The sequence below is a fragment of the Physella acuta genome, unplaced genomic scaffold (genome assembly GCF_028476545.2).
Source record: "Physella acuta isolate Inbredline_101_S28 unplaced genomic scaffold, ASM2847654v3 ptg000097l, whole genome shotgun sequence".
NCBI classification, from domain to species: Eukaryota; Metazoa; Mollusca; class Gastropoda; family Physidae; genus Physella; species Physella acuta.
The window spans coordinates 152,575-160,388 of record NW_026731617.1 but is presented as its reverse complement, the minus strand read 5'-3'; the positions used below and the strand labels follow the sequence as shown (position 1 = coordinate 160,388).

The following is a 7,814-nucleotide window of genomic DNA, read 5'->3' as shown; positions in this document are numbered from 1 at the left end:
AGTTCATTTCGAAAGGGTATTTTACTTTAACTATATTTGAGATATTTCATGAAATAATATGTTAATATAATAAATTAATAAAACTTATATATAAAAATTCTGTAACTCAATGGATGAAATTGAAAACAAAATGCATGATTTATGTCCATATTAAAAATAACCCTACCCAGTCATTACTAGTTAAAAAATATATCATATATATATGTTGAGTACATTTTCCCTTTAATATTCTGGTTATAATGTAAATAAAAAGAATACAACGTTAAATAAAGATGATGTTTGTATTGTCATTAAATATTACGATGACTAACTAACGATGAGTTTGCTGACATTTAAAGAATGAGGTAAATAGTCGTTTCTGTGATAAAAACTTGGTCGATATCTATGTTAGGTTGCCGGATCTTTAAAAATTAAATTAAATCCTACAGTAACGCCACTTGCAGCAAATAAATCATTTATCAATGAGAGATTAAACTTTAGTAAAATTTACCTGCTTCCTAAGATGGGTTAGAATTTTGTCGCTAACAGTCACACAGTATTAACCCAGTGTTAACCTCTTAATATTAAAGAAATTAATTTATTTTTTAATGTTTTTTACCCTGAATGATTGGAGGTACACATTGACATGAACATGCCAGAAAAATCCAAAATGAATAAAATTATTAAAGGGTTTGGCGAGCATTTTGATGCCAAAACCAGTGAAACATTTGAGACGTTCATTTTTAATTAAAGGAACCAGAAATCAGAGAAGAAGATAGAAGAATATGTGATGGTTTTGCGAAAGTTGATTAAAACGTACAACTTTTGTAAACAGAATAGCTGTTAAGAGAGGACAGTTTTAGGCAGCAGAGACAATACGTCTTAAAGATTACAAATAGCACTGTCACTGTTAACATGTGTATCGTGTGTAAAAGTTTAAGATTGCTGAAGCAACCGAAAAAACAGATCAAAATCTTAAACGATCTATGAAAAGTAAAAATAAAATAACGTATTACAAGTATAAGTGCACACATATTGTGATATATGTTTCTTAAAAGTTTTTTAAGTAAACATTTGAGTTAAATAACCAAGTATTGTGTGCCAGACAGAATAGTTGACATGGAAGACAAATTTAAATTAATTTGTAGGTAGAGCTTTGTAGTCCACAACATGTTTTCTTAAAATTGACATCAATGTAATGGCCTTCTGTTACAATCTCACTGAAAAATCTTTTTTCATATTCTACTGATAAAAAATTGTTTCCCAGCAAACACCCCACAAGAATGGGGTCAGCTCAATTTTTTATAAAAATATTGGAATCGATCTGGTTTCCTTACATTGAAAGACGATTCGTTAATTAGTCTGAAAAGCATTCTTTATTTTATTAGAGCTCGACATATTACCAATATTAAATTGCCACAATTTTACAATTTTGACCAACTCTAAAAAAAAAAAGTTTGCTTTTCTGGTTTTAATGAACTTTCTATGACATGTCCCAACTTCACTGAAGTCGGCAAGATGTTTGCGTGTTTGGGTGGAAGAAGACAGCTCGACACAAATTTGTAGGGGGGGGGGGGAATTGAATAATTTGTAGCCCCTAAAGAAAAAGAAAAAAATGGGACGGCTAACCTGAGAGTCTCGAGTTCGAATCCGGGTTCAAATCAGTGGAACGTCCCTGAGTCCACCCTGCTCTGATAGGTACCTAACTCACGTTACGGAAAGTAAAGGCGGCTGGGCATGGTGCTGACCACACTATCCCTTCATATGCCGAGATAAATGAATCAGAATACATTAATATTTTTTTAAAAACTTCAAGCTGGAAACTGTTCATTTTTATTTTCAAGCAATCTTTATTTTGAATTAGAACAAAAAAATCATATTTTGAATGTTTAATTATTAAAAAGAAGACGCAAAAAAATGTATAAAACGCTACTAATTTCCTGCACATGGGGCCACATAGTACTACTGATGAAGCAAAAAAATACCAACGATAAATGTTTAGCAACGGTGTGTGATTTGTATACAGCTATCATTTATTGTATCACGCTGATGGCCTCAAAACTTTTAGTTCTACACAGATTTCAAGTTAAATATGACATGCAGTCGTGTGTCAAATTACACATATAGGGGTCCAGTATATAGACAGAGGAGCCATTATTTAAAAAAATAGTAATGATAATATGTAATAAAAGCCACGAAGAGATAATGTCTTGAAATGTGAGGCCCTACCAATAGATATTAGTTAAGTCTACCGCTAATTCAATGCTGGGTGTCTGTTGTTTTTTTTTATATAAAACTGAAAGAGTTGACCTATCTTTGCCGACAATTATTTACGTTTTGGAATAATTATGTGGCGAGTTGCTTATTCCGGCAAACGGCGAACTGATAATAAAACTCTTAAACAAATCAGATATTTTCTTTATTACGACCAGAGGCGTAGCGATGGGGGGGGGGGCGGGGGGGGGGGACATATGTCCCTGGGCGCCGACCTTAGGGGGCGTCAAAATGGGTTGGAAAAAAAATTGAAAGCTTGAGGGGGGGGGGGGGGGGGTTGCAAATCAAAAGTTTGAAGGGGGGGAGGGCAAATCGAAAGTTTGTCCCCGGGCGCCTGGAAGGGTCGCTACGCCTCTGATTACGACCAGTAACCCCTTGTATGTAGGAATAAAAAGTGTTATGAAATATATTGAGCTCTTGTAGTTGTCTGTCAACCATTGAAGATATAGGAAAATGTGTGTACAAAATTCATTAAAATGTTTTAGAACGTTATATATAATTAGAAAAAATAAGATAATTAGAAATAAGGGGAAGTAAACTAGTAAAAACTAGTCTAAACACAAAAAGCATGATTGTAACTGTTGGTAATATAATGTCTACCAAAATGGATAAATCGTGGATAAATCGTGGATAAATCGCAGGCTTGTCTTAGTTATTGCAATCGTCCATTGAGTTAATGTCAATCGGAAGTATAAACACACTGCAGTGGAGTTTTTACCAACTGTTTCGTGCAAGTTTCGTGACAATAGAATGACATGTCATACGGTATATTGGTAGTAGAACTATCACTGGGTTCTGTAGAGGAATTCAAGGTGAAACTCTCAGAGCATAGCTGCTGGATATATCCCCCAGCTGTAGCTAAACAATTTACAATATACCCAACACAATCTATTTTCCTAATTGTCTGCTTAAATGGGACCTACTTGATCTATTATAGTTCGAGAATATAAAGTTATATTACATCAAAGGAAAAAAATTAAATTAAAAGGCGCCAAAACAGTAGCCGTTTTAAAGTGCAATTTAAAAATAAAATATTACCGGGTAAAGTTAGTAGAATATAAATTTCTATACAATGGTGAGAAAGCCACACGTTCAAATAAAGAATCAGTTAGTTAACTTCGTGGGTATGGGCTACTAAATTTAAATATGCGAAAAAACTAAAAGTATGCACTTATACAAATCTTAACAAGTTACTAGAGGCTTAGTCTGGTGACTGGAGAGAGAAAATTAAATGATAATTTTATTAATCGTGACATCTTTTCATCTCACAAAAATTCGTTTAGGTTTATAGCGATATAAATATATTAAGTACGAAATAGAAGAAGTTGGCTAAGGTGGCAACAATCGGACAATGGAGTTTACTGTTTCTGAGAAAATCAAGTTTAAAATACATACACAAGAAACAGTTAACCTAGTGATTATGTCAATTTCTTTTAACCAACAGTTTTACAACAAATTTGAGGTTTGCCAAATCATATAAAGTTTTTTGATAAATATTTTCTATAAAGATTCAATATTTAACAATCAAAAGTTATATCTACAATGGCTTACATTTACGGCAAAGATGAATATTTAAAGCGTTAGAAAACTTAGAACTCATTTTGACATAAATAATAAAATTAACCGATGCAATCATTTGGTGAAGTACGTAACAGACGAACGTAACGTCCTCGCCTGGATCTAGCGTGATGTTAAACACCGTGTGTAGGACGGTGACAATCGAGACAAGCACGATAAACACAACACACACCATCACCAACATCTTGATCACCCTCATGTTCTTGATCGTTTTGGACATCCGCTTGTTGTTGTTTAGGTTTTTCATTTTCCTTGACGTCATCACCAACTTGATGATGGTGAGTGACGTACACAGGAATACTGTGGTCAGTGGAACAGTGGACACAAAGGTCAGCCTGTACACGATGAAGACAATACGAGTCCGCACGATGCCTGTCAATCCTGACATCGTCATATCGTTGTTAGTGAATATTTTGTTCTGGTAGTAATATGTGATGTTGTTCTCTGAAGAGCCGACAGCGGCCACGTAGAGAAATAACAAAATGATGACACATTTGATACGATGTGGAGTGCTGAATTTGGAGACAGAGAAGGGTAAAGAAACTGCTAACAGTCTCTCAATAGAAATCAAAGCCACAATGTGGTAGCTGAAAGATAAGCTCAGATCATAAATCAAATGTAAAATATAACGGGATGACTTGCTTTTTAATATCGTCTCCATGTTGAGAGTCTCTGAGTATTTCATATTGTAGTATTCAACAATGTTGCATATTGAAAAAGTTAAGTCTGACACAGAAAGAGAACATAGAAGGATGTTGGTTGTCGTGTTGAGGCCGTGCCGGCACACAATGAAAACTGTCACACAATTTCCAAACACGCCAAAGCTACAGAAGACGTAGAATGCGATGACAACAGGGTAACAGTTAACAAATGGTGTTCCAATCTGTAGATCTTCGCTGGGCTCCTCTGAAAAGTTGACTGTTGGTTTGAACCCAAGTACATTTAAGGTATCCTGGGTTTGTTTTATTTCAGTCAATACATCCATCTTTTAGCGACTCGAAGAACTTAGTCTCAATAGTAACGCGGATTTTAATTCGACGTTTTATGAGTTGATTGGTCTCTGAGTATTGATTGGTTTCTGATTACTGGTACAGTGTAAAAATTTAAAGTTTCAATGCCAAGTATTTTGTTCTGAATTATGTCTTATAAGCTATAACAATACATGTAAATAAAACGACAATTTTAAAACTACAAATAAAATCTTGAGGTGTAATAAAAAGAGTAATCTTTTTTCTAGCCATATATATATATATATATATATATATATATATATATATATATATATATATATATATATATATATATATATATGTATATATGTATTTATATATATATATATATATATGTATATATATATATATATATATATATATATATATACATATATATATATATATATATATATATATATATATATAAATACATATATATATATATATATATATATATATATATATATATATATATATATATATATATATATATATATATATATATATGTATATATATATATATATATATGTATATATATATATATATATATATATATATGTATATATATATATATATATATATATATATATATATATATATATATATATATAAATACACTAGCTGTTACTTTCTTACCCAAACGTTTCAGTAATCTGCGACCTTTTTTTATTCAAACTCTTCTTTAGATAGAATTATTTTGTATTGTGGTTTTATAACGGCTAGGCGAACCCAAAAAGACAGAGAACAAAGAATCTGTTCAACAATAAATAGTTTTCGAGTGGACGGTAAATTGAAGTAACGAGAATGACAATTATCGAATAAACCTTCATAAACGTTTTAACAATTTTCTTATGTTTCCATTAACAAAAATGGAACAAGAATTTTATGATGGTGTTATAACAGTAAATGTAGAAAATAGAAATAACATTTAATTCAGCAGTTCAAGCTTTATCTCGTCTCTTAAGTGCCATCGAGAATAAAGAAAATTTCAACAGAAAATTATTGTTATAGTTTTATTGTTTCCTAAAATCTGTTTCATTGTATTGCTTTAATTCTCTTAAGTGTCTTTGAAATGACAAATAAAGGGGTTTTTTAAATAACGATAAGTCGTTTTCTTGACATTAGAATTTGTGATTGTTAATATAGTAGAAAAAGATGTGTGAATTTTACGAGGTTTTTATTTTTATCGTTAAATGTGATGACCCTTCTTTGTCGGATTTATTATTTTTATGGGTAGAACTGATAATGCATTACGCTGGATTTATTTTGAACGATGACTCATTGTAAAATATCCATTAACCAGATGATAAAATTTTATTGTGAGATTGTTTTGAGAAAGTTCGCTTTGAAGTATTACATTCAAACTTCGTAATACCCACATAAAAAAATATTAACGGAAAATGTTGCGGGAAAAAAATACATAATCGTTGTTTGTAAGTATTTATATTTTTAATTAAATAGAAACAACACATTTATTTAAAATTTAAAAACACAAATGTGAGAGAGATTTTAAAAATAAAAAAGCCAAGACGTTCAAACAACTCTCTAACATTTAACATAGTAGTATGTTTAAAAAAATAGAAGAAAAAAATACTCTTCATTTTAAAGTTAATGTTTATTTAAAAATTATACATATTTGATAAATATTCTTATTATATATTCATATTTTATTACATATAATCATATATAATTATTAATTTGTGTTAAGTATAAAGATAGTTTTCAATTTCTGCTGGAATTGAATACTACATATTTTAGGAGAAAAAAACGTGTGTTCGTTTTTGTATAAAAGTATATTCTTGTGGTGAAAAACTATTTTAGGAGTAAAAACGATTGTTCATTTTTGTTTAAAAGGTTATTCTTGTAGTGAAAAACAATTTTGTACACTATCATTTTGCTTCAGAAATATCTCATTTCATTCAGTAATGGAGAAGCTGGCAAATTTTTTGGCCCGTAACAGACCTTTCAATATGACAGGGGCCCAAAAGTTCCCAGAATCTCTTGTACTTTTCTCTATGTACGAGACAGGGTTTCATTACCTAAACATCGTCCTGATCTACCTGCTCAGCATCTTTGGCATCCTGGGAAACAGCTTGACGATAGCAGATGTAGCGCGTCAGGGACTCTCTGACTCCACTAACGTTGTCATAGCGTCACTGGCTGTGACTCACTTACTGTTTTCTGTCACAGGAATACAGTATAACTTTCTTGTGATCTGTGCTCACCATTTCTACTCGTTAACTGCCAGCATAAGAATTGAATACTTGAACATTATGATTGTACTAAACAGATTTGCAATCCTGGCAAGTTTTCACCAAGTGGCGCTGATAGCAGTGGAGAGATGTATCAATGTCTGTTTGCCATTGAGTTTTTCCAAATATATCACTGTAACCCTGACCAAGATAATGGTGATCTGTGTTTTAATATATTCAGCATTCGCATCTTTGTTTGAAAACAGTTATATATCAATTTATTTAAGTAAATTTATTTTTCATTTTGATCAAACGGATGAGTTTCAGAGTTTTACTTCGATTTCAAGTTATTTTAACTTAAACCGTTTTATAATCACAACTTCAGTTCCTTTTGCTATTGTCGTTGTCTGTGCCGGATTAATTGTATTTAAGCTTTGTATTTTAATACGGAAATCTTCTAAAAATAAAACATCGTTTGTATCTAAGAAAATGAAAGATCTGAAAGTGGTTCGAATGTTTGCCACCGTCTGCGTGGTTTTTGTCGTAATTCTGGTCCCCTCCAAACTTCTGCAAGAAATGTACGCTAGTTCGAACACTCCAAGCCAAGTAGATTTCATGCTTTGTATCATAACGTCCATACTTTATCAGTTGAGTGCCTCAGTTAATTTCGTCGTCTACCTCACAATGAAAACAAGATTTACCATCCGTTTTCATTTTTAATAGATTTTCCTAATATTAAATTTCAATACATTATTTATTTCTCCAATAACATTACTAGTTTAAACAAAACTTACAAAA

The 7,814-nt window shown here is 31.6% G+C and overlaps 1 protein-coding gene across 1 annotated transcript; it reads right to left on the bottom strand.

The window, feature by feature from the left end:
- Positions 1–3,060: 3,060 nt before the first annotated feature.
- LOC131930111 (N-formyl peptide receptor 3-like) lies at positions 3,061–4,816 on the bottom strand. Its single transcript, XM_059286489.1, has 2 exons — positions 4,004–4,816; positions 3,061–3,111 (listed from the first exon to the last, which is right to left on the bottom strand). Exons 1-2 carry the CDS (start codon positions 4,814–4,816, stop codon positions 3,061–3,063), a joined length of 864 nt encoding a protein of 287 aa, XP_059142472.1.
- Positions 4,817–7,814: the final 2,998 nt, after the last annotated feature.

Excerpts from the sequence above, each read along its gene's own strand:
- LOC131930111 (XM_059286489.1), bottom strand. The coding sequence starts at position 4,816 with ATGGATGTATTGACTGAAATAAAACAAACCCAGGATACCTTAAATGTA. Across the intron at positions 3,112-4,003 it reads TGATCAAGATGTTGGTGATG|CTACAGCTGGGGGATATATC; the intron begins GTGTGTGTTGTG and ends TAAATTGTTTAG.